The sequence below is a fragment of the Motacilla alba genome, chromosome 3, assembly GCF_015832195.1.
Source record: "Motacilla alba alba isolate MOTALB_02 chromosome 3, Motacilla_alba_V1.0_pri, whole genome shotgun sequence".
Lineage (NCBI taxonomy): Eukaryota > Metazoa > Chordata > Aves > Passeriformes > Motacillidae > Motacilla > Motacilla alba.
The window spans coordinates 109,128,830-109,148,473 of record NC_052018.1 but is presented as its reverse complement, the minus strand read 5'-3'; the positions used below and the strand labels follow the sequence as shown (position 1 = coordinate 109,148,473).

Genomic DNA, 19,644 nt, shown 5'->3' with positions numbered 1-19,644 from the left:
CAGGGAAAACCTGTTTTCAATGGGGAAAAAAGCGTGAGACAGAGGGGGAAAAAGAAGGAATCAACTCCTCATGGATCCCTGGAATGGTTCCTTCCCATGGTAATTCCATGTTTATTCAGGCAGCATATGCCTATGGATACACTCCTTACTATTATTATTATTATTATTATTATTATTATTATTATTATTATTATTATTATTGTTGTTGTTGTTGTTGTTGTTGTTGTTGTTGTTGTTGTTGTTAATATTGTTATTTTTGTTACTTTTGTTACGTTTTAATTTATTTTATTTATATTTTTACTTTTATTTTTGTTTATTCCTTAGTTATTCCACCTGGAAAACCGATCCTGCCACCAAATGGGATGAGCTAAAAGTGGGAATACCCAGCGGAAAATCCCAATTTATGCCAAAAAAAAAGCTCTCAAATATCCTAAAGGTGTTCCCTCTTGCCTCCAGCTTCCCACAGGGAACAGACACAAATCCCAGGAAAACCACACAGGAATTCCCCATCCTTAGTGAATTCTCCACTTTCTTTGTATTTTGGGGCAGAAATTTCCCCAATTTTCCTTTCCTTAGGCAATCTCTGCTTGGGGAGGTGAGTTGGAATTCCCTTAGGAACAGCAGGAGCTGCCAAATACCCTGACGGCTCATCCTGGATGACCAGAAAATTTGGGAATAAGAGGGAGTTTTGCAGAGCTGCAGCATTTTCCCTGCTCTGGTCTGAGCTCCAAATCCCAGTGCAGGCCCTCCGGATGGGTTGGATTGTTTGGAGAAATCCCGGAGTTTATTTGTGTGTGCACTCTCCAGGTGTCCTGGTGGCATTCCAACATTAATATCCCCAAATCTCCTGCTGGAACGAAAGCAGGGAAGATGGGTTGGGATTTATTCTCCGTCCTCTCCTTCATCTTCCCCCTTGCTATTCCAGAGCTCCCCCAGAAATATTCCTTGGAGAATATCCTGGTGGGAGGAGGGATCCACCCCCATGGAAGCCTCTGATTGAATTCCTGTTTTTTCCTAAACTGGCTCCATCTGGAGGAGAGGTTGTTCCCACCCCACATTCCCACCCTGGACCACCCAGGACAGTCCAGTCAGCAATTCCAGGGCTCCGGACGCATGGAAAAAAATCAAGAATAATTAAAAATCCCTCAGATAAAAAAGGAAGAGGGAAAACATCCCTTGGAGTGAGGATTTTCCCCAGGATGATTGTCCTGTTCCCCCTGGGATCTGAGGAGCTTTTCCTTCTTGGATGGAAGGCTTCCAGAGGCATGATTCCCACTTTTCCAGCTGCTATCCAGCTTAATATTCCAGCTGTGCTCCACTCCTTCCACTTCCAGGAGGAAAGAGTTTGGGAAGAGTACCCCACTTCTATCCCAAAGAAATTTCCCAGCATGGATCTGCTGGGAGCCAGTGGGATTTCCCCTCCCTGGAATCACAGCGACCGCTTCCAGATGGAAACGGAAATGGAATTCCTGGCTTTAAACACAAAGTGGGCTGGAAAAATGGGACAAAACTCAGGGATCGTGTCCTGACTTGGCATCCAGCAAATTCCTTGGAGCTGCTCAAAGCACCTGGACCATGTCCCTCCCAGCTGGCAGAGACCCCACGGAGCTCCTGGAATTTTGTCATGGATTTTATCCGGAGAGATTCAGAATTCCTGGATTTGCTCCAGGTTGATTTGAACATCCCTCCTCCTCCAGCTTTAGCCTGGAAGTTACTCCAATGTTGGAAAAATGCAGACAGGATAAAGGGAGGGAAGTATCAAAAATGCCAGCATGGAATCTGGACTCCAAGGAACCAATTCCCTGCTTCCATGAAAAGGAGGGAGATCCCTGGAAGGAATGGGATATTTGGGATGGGAACTGCTCCTTCCTTTCTTCATTTCCATCTAGGTGGGCATTCAGCCACTCCATGAGAAAAATCATGGAATGGTTTCATTTGGAAGGGATCTTAGTTCCTCATGTCATTCCATGAGCAGGGACACCGCCCACTATCCCAGGGTGCTCCAACCTGGCCTTGGACACTTCCAGGGATGGAGCAGCCACAGCTTCTCTGGGAATCTGTGCCAGGGCCTCCCCACCCTCCAAGGCAAGGATTTATTCCCAATATTCCATCTAAGCCTGCTCCTTGGCAGTGGGAAGCCATTCCCCTTCTCCTGTCTCTCCATCCCTTGGGAATAATCTCTCCCTTTTTTCCTCCTTGGCTCCTTCAGCTCCTGGAATGCCACAATTGGATTATCCTGAGGCTCTTCTTTGGCAGGCTGAGCAATTCCAATTCTCACAGTTTTTCCTTCTGGCAGAGCTGCTCCATCCCTCTGATTATGCCGTTGCCTTCTCTGGATTTGCTCCAACAGCTCCACGTCTTTCCTGTGCTGGGAGCCAGACCTGGATGCAGAATTCCAGGTGGGACTTCCCCAGAGCAGAGGAGAAGGGATGTGAAAACCTAAACAAAGCAATCCCTTTTCCTGGCGCTTGGAATTCTGTTCCCATTAAACCCCTTCTAATTCCTGCTCCTCTACATTGCCCGAATTCCCAAAATTTCATGTGACAGGAGCTCCCCCATTCCAAGAGCCTTCCCAGAGCTTCCCAGCCCCTTCTCCGTGTCCTTGTGATGTCTCCAGAGGGAGCCGAGTTCCTCCAATTCTTTTCCAGCCCGCACAGGTGTCCCCTCCCTCCGGCTCCATTGTCCCTCATCCCAGTCCTGGGATTTGCCGCCGCTGACGTCACACATCCCACGCCCTTTTCCTTTTTTAACCTCTGAGGGACATTTTTAAACCGATTCCTTTATTTTCAGCAATTCCTGACTTTTAAACTTGGTTTTAATTAATCGTATTGGATATTCCTTTCAGCGGGAATTCCGCTCTCCAGGAGATCGTTGGGATTGGATTCCTATGGAGAATGGGGGGGTTATGGATGTGTTCAGCCAAAGGGGGTTGGGAGAGAAAATCCTGTGAAAGTTTGGAGCCAGGACTTGGATTTTCAATGGGAACAACCAAGAAAATTTAAGGGGTGTGGAATAGTCAATAAAAATCAAAGCAACACCAAAAATTCCCCAAAATATTCCCACATAAGCTTGGAACATGGAGGTCTTCCTAAAAGTGATGGGAAGGAGCTTTCCTATCCATTAAACTCTTGGAAAGAAGGATAAACCTTATTTATTTATTTATTTATTTATTTATTTATTTATTTTTAAATAAAAGCCACTGGAAAAAGTGTTTAGCTTTATTTTTGCAAAAATTCCATGAATATTCCATAGTTTTCAACAAGAAGTTCTTCCCTGGGACAGGATTCCTGATTGGACATCCTACCCATCCTAAGAAAGAACATTCCCATCAATTCCTTGATTATCCTGGAAGGACTTTTAATATTTAAATGATATTTAAATATTTTGGGATTTTCCCCAGTTTCGGAATGTCCAGCAGAGCTTTAGTTAAAAATTCCCAGATTTTGGCCAGGAAAGCTTGGTTGGATAAAAAAGGCCAGGTTGGGTTGTGGGAAGAAGTTGTTGGTTGGAAAATTGTGGGATCAGCCTGGCGGACAAACCATGATCTGTGTTTTTCCAGTAGTGGAACCGTGTCCTGGGCTGGCAGCAGGAAACTGCTTCCGTGCTGAGCTCTCTCATTCCAAGTCCAAAAAAATTTCCCCCATTCCTGGAATTCTGGATAAATCCATTTAGAAACAGCATCCAGGTGGGTTTCTCCCTCCCAGTTTTTTTGGAAGTGGTTTTTCCTCAATGCTCAGGTTTGGGAGCGCTGGCTGTGGCTCCCTGAACCTTCACTCCGATTGGAGATTCCAGAAGATATCCCAGCAGTCAGGGTTTTCCCAGGAATGCTGTGCATGAGCAGGTCTGGGAATAATCCACAGTTTTTATTGGGATTTTTGGCAGCTTTTTTATGTAGGAGGAAAGTGAAGGAGCAGATTCCTGGTTTTAATTTCTCTGTTGGATCACAGCCATTCCCTCAGGAATTCCAAACCCACCTAACCCGAGAAATCCTGGAGTGGGCAGTGGATCCATGGCTGTGCCAAGCAGGAAAAGGCTCCCCAGACTCCCAGGGTTAAATCCTGAATCTGCTGCTGCCAGAGTGCCGCTTCAGGAGAAATCCTGGGAATGCAGGGAGGGAACTGGGATCAGCCCAGTTGTTACCACGGAGCATCCCAGCATCAAAGTCTGGAACAGCCCATTCCAGTGGAATTGTCCCTGCTCTGCTCATGGATGAGCTTTTCCAGCCCAAACCTCAAATTCTTTGAGGAATCCTCATCCATGGAATGCCGGGACAGTGCTGCTCGGGATGGCACCGGAGCCCGGCCGAGCTTGGCTCCATCCCGGTATTCCCAGGACCTTCCCACGACCCAGCTCCTATTTCAGGGCTCTTCCATCTATTTAAAGAAAGGGAAAAATGTGCTGGAATCTTTGCGCGTGCGCGGGAGAGGCCGCGCCAAATATTCCCTCTTTTTTAGAGGCTGATATCCACGGATCCCACGGCTTTTTGGCTGGGATGTTTTCCTTCCCCTTTTAGCAACACGTGCCTGAAAAATCTCGGCCCCTATTAGGGCTCGGAAAACTCAGCTGCCGCCGGAGGGAATAAATCAAATTCTTGGAGGAGGAAAAAAAAGAAGAAAAAAAAAAAAAAAAAGCAGGAACACCGCAAAAATAAAAGCATAAAAGCAGGAACGCGGCGTGTTTTACCCGAAACTTTGGGATGGGAGCGAGGAGCCGGCGGGAAAGGTGCTATAAATACACGTTGTGTTGTTGGCTTTTCGCAAATGTCAGGATGAACGCTGTGTGCCTAACGTTGAAATAACTTCTCTTTTCTTTCTGCTCCTGACAAAACCTTGGACGTGGCAGTGGCGGTGGCTGGGCGTGAGCTGCCTGCTTGATCCGTTGGGCCAGGATGGCATCCAGCGAGCGTGCCATGGGGACCCCGCCGCTGATGTGCCAGCTGCCAGCATCTGCCATCTGATGGAAGTACTGGCCAAGGCCCGAAGTGGAACCAAAACCACACCCAGGAGGCACGCAGGCTCTGGAAAGGAGAGTCCCAGCAGGGGAAAACTGTGGAAAACAGTTCCCGGGGTGTGTAAACTGGCTCATGGATATGCATAAGGGCCCATGAAGATGCAAAGGACGGAGGTGACGGAAAAGGTATCTAAGGGGTGTCCCCGAAGGTGAGGGGGTGCTCTTGGCTGAGTGCCAGGATGCACCCGGCCGTACTCTTCCCTTTTCTTTGTCTCCCGCCGTCCTTTACTAAACTGTTTGAGTTTTCACAGGAGAGCAGGAGCGTTTCTCACAAAGGGAAGCCGGGAAGCACAACGAGGTGCACGCTACAGGAAGCCGCGGCCTCCGGTGATAAATAGGAAAGCCGGGAGCACAGGATGTGTTTCGGGAGAGCTCGGCGGGACAGCGGGATGTGACGGCCGGCGGTGACTCCGCCGGTCATTTGTCCATTTGTCCGGCGGCATGGCCACGCTCCGGCCGCTCCTGCTGCTGCTGCTGCTGCTGGCCTGGCGCTGTGGAGGGGAGGACGTGGAGGTGCTGTGCGCCGACAGCGCCTGCTACACCCTGCACCGGGATGAGAGCAACTGGAAAAGCGCCCAGGAGCGCTGCGAGGATAACGGAGGCAACCTGGCGCCAGTGGGCAGCGCCGGCGAGGCCGCCCGGCTGCGGGAGCTGCTGGCCAGCGCCGGCTGGCCCGGCCCGGCCTGGCTCGGGCTCACCCTGCCCCGGGGTCACTGCGTGCGGCCGCAGGAGCCGCTGCGAGGCTTCTCCTGGGTGGCCGGAGGGGAGCCGGGCAACTTCTCGGAGTGGGCATCCGAGCCGGCGGTCACCTGCGTGAGCGCCCGCTGCGTCGCCCTGCGGCCGCCCGGCCCGCACGGCCCCGGCGGCTGGGCGGACCGAGCCTGCCGGAGCACGCTGCCCGCTTTCCTCTGCAAGTTCAGCTTCCGGGGAATGTGCGGGCTCCTGCCGCTGGCCGGCCGCGGCACGGTCACCTACGCCACCCCGTTCGGGGTGCGCAGCGCCCGCCTGGCCGCCGCTCCCTTCGGCACGCTGGCCGAGGTGGAGTGCGACAGCGGCCGCGCCTCGGCCTTCGCCGTCTGCAAGGGGCCGCTGGCCGGGGGTGGCTTCGCCTGGCACCCGCCGGGTCCCCTGTGCCCGGTGGACTGCGGCCACCACAACGGCGGCTGCCAGCAGCGCTGCCTGGACGGGCCCGGCGAGCCCCCGCGCTGCGCCTGCCACCCCGGCTACGTGCTGGCCGCCGACATGGCCTCCTGCGTGCCCGAGGACTCCTGCCATCCCAATCCCTGCCAGGGATCCTGCCGGCCGCTGCCCGGCGGCTTCGAGTGCGGCTGCGAGCCCGGCTACGCCCTGGCAGCCGACGGCCGCGGATGCTCGGATGTGGATGAGTGCGAGTCGGGGCCGTGCCAGCACCAGTGCCACAACGTTCCCGGCGGCTTCCAGTGCCTCTGCCGGCCCGGCTACCGCCCCGCGGGGCCCGCCGGCCACCGCTGCCACGACGTGGATGAGTGCGCCGAGCCCCACGCGTGCCCGCAGCTCTGCATCAACATTCCCGGCTCCTTTCGCTGCGCCTGCCGGCCCGGCTTCCAGCGGCAGCCGGGAGGAGAGTCCTGCCTGGATGTGGACGAATGCCTGCGGGATCCGTGTCCCGGCGCCTGCCACAATTTCCCCGGCGGCTACGAGTGCCTGTGCCCGCCTGGCTCCCTCCGGGACGCGGATGGCCACGGCTGCAGCCCCGGAGAGGCGATCCCAAACAGTATCCCACAGAGTTCCAGCAGCATCCCGCAGAGCTCCAGCAGCATCCCGCAGAGCTCCACCGTCATCCCACAGACCTCCGGCATCCCACAGAGCTCCGGCATCCCGCAGAGCTCCGGCATCCCACAGAGCTCCGGCATCCCGCAGAGCTCCGGCATCCCGCGCACCATGCGCATCCCATGGACCACGAGCATCCCGCGTACTCTGGGAATGCCCACCGCGGGATTAGGGGCCGGCTCGGACGAGCACAGCGCCGACGGCCCGCGGCTGCTGCTCTACTACATCGTGGGCAGCCTGGTGGCCATCCTGCTCCTGCTGGCGTTCGCCCTGGCGCTCGTGGCTTGCAGGAAAAGGGCGGCCAAGAGGGAGAAGCCGCCGGCCAAAAACGCGGCCGATAATTATTGCTGGGTGCCCGAGCAGCCCGAGAGCCGCGGGGAGCGCAGGTAGGAGAGGGTTAAAAATCCCAATAAAAGGGTGGGAGGGAATGCTTTGTGCCCCGAGTGAGCTCCTCTGGCTGTTCCAGTGGGGATTTGCAGTCCTGCTGCTCCAAGGGTTAACCAGAGAGGAGGGGGAATGGGGTGGAATTCGTCCCCTCAGCTCTGCTCCAGAAGGCAAATTCGGAATTACTGGATCGTGTTCCTAAAGGGAAACTGCTCACTTGGAGTTCTCCTGCAGCCCCTTGTGCACTGCTCCGTCTGGATTTGCCTCGTTCTCCTGGAAAAGGGCTTGAAGCTGGGATGGAAAAGGGTTTGGAATTGGGATGTGCCTCAGCAGAGCTCGAGCAGGCCCCTGCAGGCACAACCAGGGTGGGGTTTAAGGGTTACTTTTGGGGTTTTATTAAAAATCTGTCTCCTGAAACCAGGGAAAACTGCTCCTCATGGAGCCAAGGAATGGCATAAAGGTAGGAAAAGCTGTGTTTGGAATAACCACCTCCTCATTTCCTGAGTATCCTGCCTAAATCCACTTCTAAACAGAGAAAACAATGCTCTCCTTCCCATCAGCCACATGAGAGGCTGGGCTTTTCCTGTTGGATCATTTGTTTTGGGAAGGATCCTTCCAGGCTCCAGGCTGAGCATGTTTTCCCTCTTTCCCTGTGTAAGGAACACACCAGAATTGGAATATTTGCTGATTATTCTGTGTAAAACTCGTAACTCCTGAAAAACTCTCCAGGCCAAGTTGCTCCCCAGGTAGTTCCCAAGATTCCTTGGGCCTCTTCCAGCCTTTCCAGTGGGAATTCTCCCCAAAATCCTGAGGGGCACACCCAGCAGCACATCCTCCATGGTTTATCCATGCTATGAAGGGCTGGAAAAGATCAGCCACAGGATTTGAAGGGTCCAGCAGCTTCCTGAAGTTTCTGTTGGCGTTATTTTGTCCCTGGAGCTGAATTGCTCCGGGAATGGGAATGGAACACAAAGGAGTTTGTGGTGGACAGGGAGCTGCATCCTGTCATTCCGTGTGCTGAGGAAAACCCTTTCCTGCTTTTTTTCTTGTCTTGGGGCTCCATTGTGAGCTGCAAACAGGAAAATGGAGCTCATAGGAATGTTTTCCATCTGCTGCCTGGGTTGGGAGAAAGGGAGGGAATGCAGCAGCAGGATTCTTGGAAATCCTGCCAAAAATTCCCAAATCCCAAGCCAGCAGAGCATTGGAAATAGCTGGATCAATGAAGGAAATCCCATATTATTATGCTGGATTGGTATCTGTGGGAAGTGACAGCCTTGGGGTTTTTTGTGGGATGTAAAGAAAAGGAAAAGGAAGGGTGAGAGTGGAATCAGAGCTGGGAAAAACCTGAGGTGTTCTGTTTATTCCCAAAAAACCAAAATCCTGATTGCTGTTGCAACCTCTGTGTATTCCATTGGGGAATGATGGTGAATCTAGGGGAAGACAGGAATTTGTGCCAAGGTTTAGGTTGGATTCTCCTTAATGGAACGTTTCCTGCTGTAGCATCTTCTCTCCTGGTGCAATTCCACCCGGATCCAACCTAATGTCTCTCATTTTTCCTGCCACATCTTGATCCGTGGCCTCCTTAGGGAGGGGGACTGGTGAATCCCACCAGTTGGAGCAGGATAATCCCACCAGTTGGAGCAGGATAATTTGGTGCCCTGTCTTCCACAGGAGATGGGACGTTCATCCTGTTCCTTGGATTTTTTTTTGTCATGGATGAGTGTTTTGCTTTCTCAGAATGAAACTCTTGGATTTACAGGATAAAGTTATCCCAACACCTCTCTCCGGATGAAATTCCAAGAAAACCTGAATAAAAAATGTGTTTGCAGTGGGTTTTAATAAAGATATTCCTAAAAATCCATGGTCTGGTGCTCCTAATCTTTGTGTTCTCCATGGCGGGTGGTTGGTGATCCCAAAGCCTTTCCTAGGGCTTATTCCATGATCTCAGCCTTTCCCAGGATCTGTGGTCCTGGGCAGCGGCCATTCCCTTCATCCCTGCTGAGGCCATGGGGTGGGAGCATTGGGATGGGCTGTGTTGGATCCCAAGACCACAAGATAAGTCCTAAATCCATGAGGAAGGCCCTAAACCGATAAAAAAGGTCCCAAAGCCACAAGAAAAGCCCTAAATCCATGAACAGGGTCCCAAACCCACAAGCAAGGCCCTAAACCCCGGAGGAAGGGCCCAAGTCCATGAGCAAGATCCTAATCCCATGACCAAGTTCCTAAAACCACAAGGAAAGCCCACGAGGAAGGACCTCAACCCACGGGCAAGGTCCTAAGACCATGACCAAGTTCCTAAAACTGCGAGCAAGGCCCCAATCCCATGACCGTGTTCTCAATCCCACAACCAAGGTCCTGAGTCCATGGCCAAGGTCCCAGTCCCACAACCAAGGTTCCAACCCCATGGCCAAGGCCCTAATCCCATGACCAAGATCCCAAATCCATGAGCAATCCCTTTGATTTCAGCACCGCTCTGCGCGAGGGCTTTGTCGGGATCAAATAATAGGATAGACCCCTTTTAGATCCTATCATCCCATGATATTTCATATTATTTCACATTCCACTGCTTTCCATTCCTTCATGGACAACTGCCAGCATTCCAACTGAGCAACCTCATCCCAAAACCCTGAAAAGAAGCCAAAAATTCCCCCCTGTTGACACAAACTCCCGGATTCGGGGGTCAGGACAAGCATTCCGAGTGCCCGCTCCGAGCAGAGTGACAGGGACAGCCGGGGTGACTCAGAGCCAAAGGGAAAGGCAGGGAAAACATGATTAATGGGATTGGGGAAGAGGAAAAGCAGCCTGTCAGCAGGCAGGGCAGTGCTGGCACCCTGACTCAGCCTGCGGAGCAGTGGGATAAAAGGGAATTATGAAACCGTGATTAATCCCATTCCTCCCACCCCATCCCGATTATCTTTTAGGGACAAACGTTGTCAGTCGGGCAAGGCCAGCGAAGTGGGATCATTGTTTGGGAAGGCTCTGTTTTTTCCTGGAAAAAACCTTGACAAGGAATTTTTTTATCTGTGTTTGCAGTTACTGAAAAAAAAAATAACAGCAGGAGCAGAAATTTATTGTTTTGTTTTGTTTTGTTTTGTTTTTTTCATCTCCACCACGTTCTGTTTTCCTTCTTTTCCTGTGGTTCACCAGGATGTTTTCCCCCTTCTCTTGGTGGTTTTCTCCAGAAAACAGAAGCAGAAGTAAAAGGAGAAGTGGAAGAAGAATTGGAAATAGTAAAGTGAAAATTGTGGGAACAACAGGTGTTCCTAAAGCCAGTAAGGGTCAGAGTTATCCAGCTCCCAGGAGATTCCTGGGAATGATCCTGCTTGGATAAATTCTTTGTTGCAAGTTCCCCCATGGACGCTTTCTCCTTGAGGTTCATCCCTGCTGCTGGAATTAAATTAAATTTTTAATTTTTGTGGCAGATCCAAAGCATTCAATGGAATTAAATAAGAGTTAATTATTAATTGTAATTATTAATTTCTTCTTCTTCTTCTTGCTCTTCCCAACTTCCCTTTCCCCCACAGCCTCATGGGACTTATGGGAAGCACCCAGGGTTGTGAGAGGACACAACAAGCCCCAAGGGTTTAAGAAAGGACAAACCAAGTTCAATAAAGTTCACTAAAATTTAATAAAGAAACCTCCTTGCCATGATCCGAGGAAATTGGGATTTGCTGCTCATCCCAAAGGCAAATTACAGTGCCCAAGGCTGTTGGAATTCCATGAAAAAGCAGCCTCAAACGCCCTTTTTGTGGAGTGGAGAAGCTTGGGATATTTAGGCTGCATTTTTAGGTTGCTCCTGCTCTGTTCTGGCAGCAGAGAGGGATCCCCCAAGGATAAACTGATGGAATGGGATATCCCTTCGGAGATGTCTGTGGGGAATAGGGGCGATAGGGAGAAAGGTCATAATAATGCTTAATAATAATAATAATAATAATAATAATAATAATACCATGTAGTAGAACTATATAAATTATATGTAACTATAGATGGAAGTACATAATTATATGTTAATTTTTTATTAAAGAAGTTTTCCCTAATCAAACCTAAACCGTTTCCCGTCATCCCGTTCATTATTCCCGGGGAGCAGATCGCGATTCCACCTGACTCCACCCTCCTGTCAGGGATCGCGGAGAGGGAAAAGGTCCCCCCTGGAGCCTCCTTTTCGCCAGGCTGAGCCCCTTTCCCAGCTCCCTCCTGGTGCTCCAGCCCCTTCCCGGCTCCATTCCCATCTCTGGACACGGTCCAGCCTCTCCTCTTTCCGTGCTGGATCCAGAGCTGCCCACAGGATTTGAGCTGTGACCTCCGCAGCGCCAGCCCCGCGGCAGCAGCCGAGTGACATCCCAGCGGCGCGAGGATCCTAGCGGGGGTGACAATTCCCAGCGGCGCTGCTCCCACCCCGAAACCGTCTCCTGCGAAACCCCGCTGCTGTTTCCCCCTTTTCCCGAGGCTCTCCCTGTTTTCCCCGCGGGACGCCCCGGCCGCTGCCGCTCCCCCCGCGCAGCCGGGCGGGCCCCGCCGGGGCGGAGCCGCCGGGAGGATGCGGGAGGGGACCCGGGGCCGCGGGGCGGGGGCGGGGGCAGCGCCGGGCCGGGATTCACCGCCGCAGTCACTCCCGGCCCCGCGGGCGCTTCCTTCCCCCGCCGGGGCCGCTATAAAGGGGGCGGCCGGGAGGAGCGGCCCATGCTCAGCTCGGGGCGCCGCCGGCCGCCCCCTCCGCGGGCCATGCGGCCGCTGCTGCCGCTGCTGCTGCCGCTGCCGCTGCTGCTGCTCGGGACGGTGGCGCTGGCGCAGCCGCGGGACCTGTCCCCCGCGGGCGCGCAGTGCCTGGAGCACGAGTGTTTCGCCGTGTTCTGGGCGTCCCGCTCCTTCTCCGGCGCCAGCGAGGGCTGCGAGCGGGGCGGGGGACACCTCATGACCGTGCGCTCCACCGTGGCCGAGGAGGCGATCTCGCTGCTGCTTCAGAACCGCGAGGGGCGGCTCTGGCTCGGGCTGTCGCTGTCGCCCTCCTTGTCCTGCACCGAGCCCAGCCTGCGGCTCCGCGGTTTCCGCTGGGTCACCGGCGACCGCCGCACCGATTACACCAACTGGGCGCCGTCGGGGCAGCGCTGCGGCGAGCGCTGCGTGACCGTGTCCCGGGAGCTGCGCTGGGAGGAGCGGCGCTGCGAGGAGCCGGCCGACGGCTTCCTCTGCCAGTACAGCTACGGAGGCAGCTGTCCCCGCCTGGCCACCCAGCCCGGCGTCACCGTCACCTACGCCACCCCGTTCGGCGCCCACGGAGCGGACTTCCTGGCGCTGCCTCCGGGCAGCGCGGCGTTCGTCCCTGCCCTCGGGCTGAGGCTGCGCTGCGAGGACGGGGAGGGCGCGGGGCCGCTCTGGGGCCGCGACACCCCAGGAGCGTGGCCCTGCGAGCTGGCCGGCGGGGGCTGCGCGGGGACGTGCGCGGAGGAGGGCGGGCGGCCGCGCTGCTCCTGCCCCGAGGGCGCGGTGCTGGCCCCGGACGGGCGCGGGTGCCGCTCGCCCTGCGAGGGGGCGCAGTGCCAGCATCACTGCGTGGTGGCCGGCGGCTCCTTCGTGTGCATGTGCGCCGTCGGGTACCGGCTGGCGGCCGACGGCGTCAGCTGCGAGGACATCGACGACTGCGCCAGCGAGCCCGGCCCGTGCGAGCAGAAGTGCGTGAACACCAAAGGTGGCTTCGAGTGCCAGTGTCACAGCGGCTACAGGCTGACGGACGGGCACTGCCAGCGCCTGCCGCCCTGCTGGGAGATGTCGTGCCAGCAGCGCTGCGAGGAGCTGCCCGACGGCCACCGCTGCGGCTGCCACCCCGGCTACGCCGTGGACCCGAAGGATGCCTCCCGCTGCCGCCTGTACTGCAACACCACCGAGTGCCCGGCCGTGTGCGACGCCGAGGGGGTCTGCGACTGTCCCGAGGGCTTCTTGCTGGACGAGGACCGGCTGTGCATGGACGTGGATGAGTGCGAGAGCGGCCACTGCGAGTTCGACTGCACCAACACCCCCGGTGGCTTCCAGTGCCATTGTCCCCACGGCTATCACCTCCGCGGCATCGACTGCATCCGCAGCCTGGCCGGGGATGGCGAGGAAGCGTCCTCGGGGGATTTGGAGCTCGAAACGCACACGCCCGTCCCCAGCCGGTCCCCGCCGAAAGCGGAGCCGCTGCACCCCGGCGTGCTGGTGGGCATCGCCGGGGGGGCCCTTCTGAGCCTCCTGGCCCTCACGGCTCTGGGATTCCACCTGGCCAGGAAGCGCTGCCGCTCCCACGGCTCCATGGATTACAAGTACAGCGGCCCCCACGAGAAGGAGCTGGGACTTCAGCCCGTCGCCTCGGCGCAGAAGCCGTAGGGACAGCGGGCGGGACGGACCCTGGACACTGGGAGACCGAACTGGGAGACATTTATCCGCCCCCACCCCCACCCCCCCCGCCCTTTCTCGCCCCGGCTGGAATTTTTGGAAGATAATTGGGGAAAAGCTGTGATCACATCGCCCCCAGAAATACTCGCTGCTTCCCAGCCGGCTCTCGGAATGCTGGCGCCGGAGAGCGGGGACAGCAGAACACCCAGAGGCTGCTCCGCTCCTGCTCCGTTCCCGCTTCCTTGGCGTTCGGCTTTCCTTTTCCCGAGCCGGCGGTCGGGAAAACCGCAAGGAAAAATCCAGGAGGGACGGCTCCGTGTGCAAGTGGACTCTGAATCCGTGGGATGAGAGCACGGTGTGACCAAGGCGGGGACTTTGGACACCTTGAAGGACACCTTGACCCAAATCCCCCTCCCCCGGGCTGGATGGTTTTCCCGAGCTGAGAGGCTCCTGCTTTTCTTTGGGATGGGGTTTGTTTGTTTTAAGCTGAGGGAAAGAGGAGCAAAGATGTTGTGGGAAGCATTTGTCACCTTAAGCCACCGGTGACAGCGGGGACCCGGCTCGGTGTCACCAACGTGGGACTCAAATTCCTGATTCCCATTCCCTCTCCTTATTTTTTTGTGGAATGTGGAGGTTAAACAGGGACACGAAGGCTGCTGGGGTGAATTTTGAAGGAAAGGTTTGCGGTGCTGCAGGGCCACATCCAGGTCCTTCCATGACTTTCCACTGTTGTTGCCTTAAATTCGATTGTTGCCTTAAATTCGACCCCTCCTACTCACAGGGATTTTATTTTCCCTGTTCCCTCGTGCAGGGCTGACTCTATCCCAAGGCAAAACATTCCCAGGGGGCGGGATCCAGCGCGCCTCTCATTCCCAGCCACGGGCTGGGGGGAGAATTCTGAGAAGGATCTGGTTTTCCAGCTCCATCCCTCCCTGGGGAGCCAAAGGGGGTCCTGCTCTGGCTGCACTGGCAGCTTGATGCCGGTGAAATAGTATCCAGGAGCAGCAGAAGTTTTGGAAGTCTGGGATCAGAACAGGGGGGTTCTGTTCCCCCGCATTCCCACCTCCCACCCTGTGAACTTCCCAGCACTCAGCCTCTCCCCTGGAATGCTAAACATCAGCTGCAAATTCCCAGGAAAATCAAAATGAGGCATTTGTAGGAATTGTGGTTTTCCTAAAAGGTCGTTATCCTGAAGGCTGCATAACTGAGGGTCCTGTCCATGGATCCCTTGGGATGGATTAAAGTGAAACCACATGGAGTGAGGGCTGTAAGTCTGTGGATGTGCCAGGTTTATTTCAGGACAGTTTGGCTGCAGTGGGAAGGAGGGAGCTGTTATGATTATCCATAATTATCCAGAAAGAGATATCAAAATATAAAAGTGTCACTTGGGAAAATATCCAAGGAAAAGGAAGGGAAGGAAAGGATAAGGTTTGAGAGTGGAAAGACTTTGCTGAGGCATCATCTCATATGCAGAACCTGCTTCCCGTGGATCTTTCCCTGTTATCCAGCTCAAACCCCTGCTCGTTCCTAGGTGGATCCAAGATTTTGGATCTCCTCCCCCTCCCTAATCTCAAATTCCCACTGCGGAGTTTTATCTTATCACAACTTCCTTCCTTACGGTGTGTCGGAGTCCTGAATTCCCAGCACTCCCTGTTTTATCCTCTCCCCCACCCTGGCCCGCTCCCCCCGGGCCCATTTGTAAATCCTTATTTATTTATTGGAATTCTACCCCGTGTGATGCAATTGTCTCATGGAGATCCTGTGCGGACACCAATAAAGTTTTGCCAGTCCGGTTTAGAGGAACTGCTCAGGGACTGTTCTTTCTCCCCTTCCCAAAAAATTCCACCAGAAATCCAGGAAAACCCAGGAGCATTCAGGGCAGCACAGGGACGAAAACGTTCCTGGCTGGTTACTTCCCCAGTGGGGTTAAAATGGAAGGGATGAGCCATGAATAATGGACAACACCGATACCATTCCAAGGACAAAGTTAAACCCCAAATAAGCCGGAAGCGGCTCGCTCCATGGGACCTCCATGTGCTGTTCCCCACCCCCGGGTTCCAAGCTCACCAAAATTTGGTTCTCCTGGGTTTTGTTTTTTTTGGTTTTTTTTTTTTTTTTTTTTTTTTTTGGTGGAAATTTGGTCCTGGGTGTGCTAAAATCCCAGGAATTTTGGGTAGGGAGATGTGTATGATGGGATCTCATTCTGCTGCAGGTGCAGCAGAGCTGACGGGCTTTGGGATTTTTCCCGGTGTCTCCCTGTCTCTTGGGAAGAAATGGGAATTCGTTACTTATCAGTCAGGAGGGCCACATGCTCCGTAACATTTTGGGATCCTCCCCATCCCCGGTGAAGGCTCCTGGATGCCGGGGTAACGGCAATAACCACTCAATCCATGGAATTTGCTCCATCCCAGGCCAGTCTTATGGCTTTTTATTTCGGAGAGTGGCGCGGCGCAACCCGCCATCGGGCCCGGCGTCGCGGGCCCTCTCCATCCGGCATCCCCTTTCATCCCCGGTTTTGGGGTCCCCTAGAAGGGGGTGGTTTTGGGGAGGAGAGCCCCGGGCGCGCAGCAGGGCTGGGGGCGCAGGGGGTCCTGCTGGCAGGGCAGGGGGGGACACACGCAGCCCTTGGTGTCCCCGCGGGGCGCGGCGCAGTAATCCAGCGGCTCCTCCTCGTCCTCGCTGTCCCCTCCGTCCCCGTCGGCGGCGCGGCAGCAGCACAGGCCGGCGTCGCGGCAGCGGCGCAGCACGCCGTGGAAGGAGTTGCGGAAATTCTCGGAGAGCAATCCGTAGAGGATGGGGTTGGCGCAGCTGTTGGAGTAGCTGAGCAGCAGCGAAGCGTTGTGCGCGCTGGCGTCCAGGCGGCCGGGCAGCAGCAGCTCCAGCAGCTGCACCACGTAGAAGGGCAGCCAGCACACCACGAACATGGCCACCACGGTGACCACCAGCCGCGTCAGCTTGCCCTCGGAGCGCCGCCGCTGCTGCCAGCCCACGCCCTGCGCCACCACGCGCATCTTGCCGGCCAGCAGCAGGTAGCACAGCGCCATGGCCACCACGGGCAGCACGAAGCCCAGCGCGCTGCTGTACACCACGAAGGCGGCCGCCCACGCCGGGCTGGGCCACAGCAGGTCGCAGGCCACGGCGCGGCCGTCGCGGGTGACCGCCGTGCCGGCGAACACCGGGATGGGGGAGGCCACCAGCAGCGCCAGCAGCCACACGCCGCCGTTGACCAGCTTGGCCACGCGCGGGCGGCGGTAGGAGGCGGCGCGCAGCGGGTGCACCACGGCGATGTAGCGGTCCAGGCTGAGCACGGTGAGGCAGAAGACGCTGCTGAACATGTTGAGGCCGTCCACGCCCAGCACGGTCCGGCAGAGCGCGCGGCCGAAGGGCCAGCGCCGCAGCGCCGCCGCCGTGGCCACGAAGGGCACGCTGAGCATGAAGAGCTCGTCGGCGATGGCCAGGTTGAGCAGGTAGATGTTGGTGGCCGTCTTCATCTTGGCGTAGCGCAGGATGACGAAGATGACCAGCGCGTTGCCCAGCAGCCCCAGCAGGCACACCAGGCCGTAGATGCACTGCAGCACCACCATGCCCGCGATCTCCGCCGCGCTCCCGCCGCGCTCCGGGGCGGCCGGGGGCCGGCTGGCCTCCCCCGCCGCCGCCGCCGCCGCCGCCGTGCTGCTGTTGGGGGGCGGCTCAGAGCCGGCCCAGCTGGAGATGCTCCAGAGGGGAATTCCGGCTGCCAGGAGCTGCTCGCCGTCCGTGCTCATGGCGGGAGGTGATCCATGGACGGGAGAGCAGAGGTGATGGGGTCGACCTGCGGGCAGGGCACAGGGGTGAGGGGTGTGGGGGCAGAAATCCCAGTGGCCACATTCCCCTCGGATTGGGAATCTCCGTCCACCACCCCCTGATTCCCTCCATCAACCCCCTCCCTGCCTGGACACCTCCACGTCATTCTGCAGGCCGGAGCATCCCGGTTTTTTGGGATCTCAGAGGCTGTGGGGTGGTGTGGGAAGTAACCCTGTGTGGGGCTCCTCAAACCAGGTGGGATGGCCTGGGAATCCCAACTTGGCCCAGAAATCAATCCCAACCTTGCCCAGGAATCAATTCCAGCCTGGCCTGGGTATTAACCCCAACCAGGCCGGGGAATCAATCCCAACCAGGCCTGGGAATCAATCCCAACCCTGTCTGGGAATCAACGCCATCCACCTTAAGGAGCCCCCGCAAATCTCGAGGATTTCATTCACCCTGCCAAGGAGAAAGCCAGCCGGGAATATTTTACCTTTCAGTATTCCAGGGATTGAAGGAGCCTCACTACTTCCTGCCGGGGGGAAGAAGCCGCTGTGGGAAGATGCTCCGGTGGGATCTGTCGCCAACGGAAAGTCCTACTTGACCTGGATCAGATGACCGGGAAGATCCGGACCTTTTAAAGCGAAAGACAGAGCAGGGATGGACCCGCGGGATCTTCCCCCTCTCCCGCATCCCTATGCCGCAGGCATCGGCTTTCCGTGAAAAAATAAACCTGGCGCAACTTTCTGCTCCAGGATTTCCTCTGGAAAACAGCGCAGCGCCCTCCGCCCTTCTCCAGCCGGGCTGCGCTGTCCTGCGGCTCCCGGCCGGAGCATTCCCGCTCCAGCGGCTCCTTCCCGGCGCTGCGGAGGGCGGGATCCGCAGCCCGATCCCCCCCTCCCCGCCCCGCATCCCAAATCCCGAATCCCAAATCCCGCATCCCAAATCCCGCACCCCGCCCTCGCATCTCCCCGTGGCTCCGGGGAGAGGCAGGAGATGGAGAAGGAATGGTTGCCGTGGCAACGCATCCCTCATCCCGCATTCCTGCCGCGCATTCCCGCCTTCCCAGCGCCGCAGGGCCCCCGGATCCTTCCCGCTAGAGCCTCTTCCCTGCGGCACCGCATCCCAGGATTCCGTGTTTGGAGAGGATGAGGACCAGCCCGGCCTGGCCCCCACATCCAAACCCACCGGGAATTCCACCCCGTTTTGCAGTCTGTGCTGGAACTGAGGGTGCAAGGAGTAAAAAATGGGAGGAAATTCCATCTTTTTTGTTTTTTTTTTTAAAAAAAATCAGTTGCTGGATTTTTTGGGTTTTGCTGCGTTTTTTTGGTTTCTTTCTTTCTTTCTTTCTTTGCTTTTTTTTTATTATTTTATTTTTTTGGTTTGGTTTTGTTTTTGGTTTTTTTGTTTTTTGTTTTTGTTTTTTTTTATGATTAAAGAGATCCAGGGAATCTTACCCCTGGCAGCAGCTCGGCCCAGGTCATGGAATCATAGAATCATGGAATCAAAGAGTAATAACGTCATGGAAATAAAGGAATCACTGAAGTTGGAAAAGCCCTCTAAAATCATGGGATCCGATGTTAACCCAGCACTGATCCAGGTCCCCCAGTGTCGCATCCACATGAATTTAAATCCCTCCTGGAATAGGGAGTTCACCACTGCCCTGGGAGAGAAATTTTCCTGATATTTAACCTAAACCTTCCCTGAGGCCATTCCCTTTTATCCCTCTTTTGTTCCCTGGGAGCAGAGCCCAGTTCCCACCTAATTCCTGTCACAGACTTGTAGGGAATGAAATTCCCCCAGATCCTCCTTTTTTCCAACATTCCCTTCTCCCTCAGCTCCTCCTTCTCTGATTTATCCCAGGAAGTGATGGAGCAAACTTGCCTCAGTCATCCCAAAATCACAGCATTGGGAATTTTTGGGAATTTGGCTGAAATGAGCCCATTTGGGGCCCTACTACCAGGATGGGAATAGGGATAAACATCCATATGATACTCCTGGGAATGGGCTTGGAAATCCTGGGAAAACAGGTGGATTTTCTCCTCACTGCTTAAATCTGTGACCGTGGTTAATGGTGCAGCTGGCACTGATCCCGCTGGGAATATCCAGGATCCAGGGAATGCTGGCACCCCATCTCCACTCCCAATTCCATGGGGTGTTCCAGTGGGATAAAGGGCAATGGGGTCCCACTGTGCTGACACAGAAATTCCCGGGTGCCAGCCCAGGAGCTGCGGGCGTTCCCGTTGTGGCAGGAGACCGGAAAACATGGAATTAAACAATGGAAGCAGATTC

At 55.6% G+C, this 19,644-nt stretch overlaps 3 protein-coding genes across 4 annotated transcripts; 2 read left to right on the top strand and 1 right to left on the bottom strand.

Moving 5' to 3' along the window:
* Positions 1 to 4,407: 4,407 nt before the first annotated feature.
* Positions 4,408 to 8,505, top strand: CD93 (CD93 molecule). Of its 2 annotated transcripts, none has more exons than XM_038133580.1 (3): positions 4,408 to 5,136; positions 5,262 to 6,877; positions 6,914 to 8,505. In XM_038133580.1, the coding sequence occupies exons 2-3, from the start codon at positions 5,452 to 5,454 to the stop codon at positions 7,207 to 7,209; spliced, it is 1,722 nt and encodes a 573-aa protein (XP_037989508.1). In that variant the 5' UTR covers positions 4,408 to 5,136; positions 5,262 to 5,451; the 3' UTR covers positions 7,210 to 8,505. The 2 variants fall into 2 exon arrangements, with proteins under 2 accessions (XP_037989508.1, XP_037989507.1); XM_038133579.1 differs by having other exon boundaries at positions 4,418 to 4,722; positions 4,843 to 5,136; positions 5,262 to 8,505.
* Positions 8,506 to 11,795: 3,290 nt separating this feature from the next.
* On the top strand, positions 11,796 to 15,368 carry THBD (thrombomodulin). Its single transcript, XM_038133338.1, has one exon. It carries the CDS (start codon positions 11,884 to 11,886, stop codon positions 13,558 to 13,560), a length of 1,677 nt encoding a protein of 558 aa, XP_037989266.1. The 5' UTR covers positions 11,796 to 11,883; the 3' UTR covers positions 13,561 to 15,368.
* Positions 15,369 to 15,965: 597 nt separating this feature from the next.
* Positions 15,966 to 18,590, bottom strand: SSTR4 (somatostatin receptor 4). Its single transcript, XM_038133340.1, has 3 exons — positions 18,307 to 18,590; positions 17,846 to 17,986; positions 15,966 to 17,380 (listed from the first exon to the last, which is right to left on the bottom strand). Exon 3 carries the CDS (start codon positions 17,331 to 17,333, stop codon positions 16,095 to 16,097), a length of 1,239 nt encoding a protein of 412 aa, XP_037989268.1. The 5' UTR covers positions 17,334 to 17,380; positions 17,846 to 17,986; positions 18,307 to 18,590; the 3' UTR covers positions 15,966 to 16,094.
* Between the last annotated feature and the right edge of the window lie 1,054 nt (positions 18,591 to 19,644).

What these genes read in the sequence shown, in the direction of transcription:
- CD93 (XM_038133579.1), top strand. Translation starts at nt 5,452, where the DNA reads ATGGCCACGCTCCGGCCGCTCCTGCTGCTGCTGCTGCTGCTGGCCTGG.
- THBD (XM_038133338.1), top strand. Translation starts at nt 11,884, where the DNA reads ATGCTCAGCTCGGGGCGCCGCCGGCCGCCCCCTCCGCGGGCCATGCGG.
- SSTR4 (XM_038133340.1), bottom strand. Translation starts at nt 17,333, where the DNA reads ATGAGCACGGACGGCGAGCAGCTCCTGGCAGCCGGAATTCCCCTCTGG.